Here is a 265-nt window from a genome sequence, read left to right as displayed (position 1 = left end):
GGGCACTTGACAGCGGGGGGAAGGGAAGGGCGCAGAGGAAAGGGGGATGGGAAGCGAGGCGAGAGGGGGAGGGGCCTCCGCGAGCCCAGAAAAACGACAACGCGAGAAAAATTAGTATTTTTGCACTTCACAAATTAATGACCATGAGCTCGTTTTTGATAAACTCCAACTACATCGAGCCCAAGTTCCCTCCCTTCGAGGAGTACGCGCAGCACAGCGGCCCGGGCGGCGGAGACGGAGGCCCGGGCGGGGGGCCCAGCTACCA

General features: G+C 60.4%; 2 protein-coding genes across 2 annotated transcripts in view; both read left to right on the top strand.

Moving 5' to 3' along the window:
• Hoxa3 (homeobox A3) overlaps positions 1-265 on the top strand; it is a 44,349-nt gene that overhangs the window by 21,203 nt on the left and 22,881 nt on the right. The gene's annotated exons all lie outside the window — the stretch shown is intronic.
• The window catches only part of Hoxa4 (homeobox A4), a 1,655-nt gene continuing 1,533 nt past the window's right edge, over positions 144-265 (top strand). Inside the window, exon 1 of the mRNA XM_033755960.1 lies at positions 144-240. Within this exon, the coding sequence (XP_033611851.1) occupies positions 144-240 (97 nt within the window). The remainder of the gene's footprint in view (positions 241-265) is intronic.

The sequence above is a fragment of the Fukomys damarensis genome, unplaced genomic scaffold (genome assembly GCF_012274545.1).
Source record: "Fukomys damarensis isolate Sample0158 unplaced genomic scaffold, DMR_v1.0_HiC HiC_scaffold_4, whole genome shotgun sequence".
Taxonomy (NCBI): Eukaryota; Metazoa; Chordata; class Mammalia; order Rodentia; family Bathyergidae; genus Fukomys; species Fukomys damarensis.
This window is presented reverse-complemented; position numbering and strand designations above follow the sequence as displayed.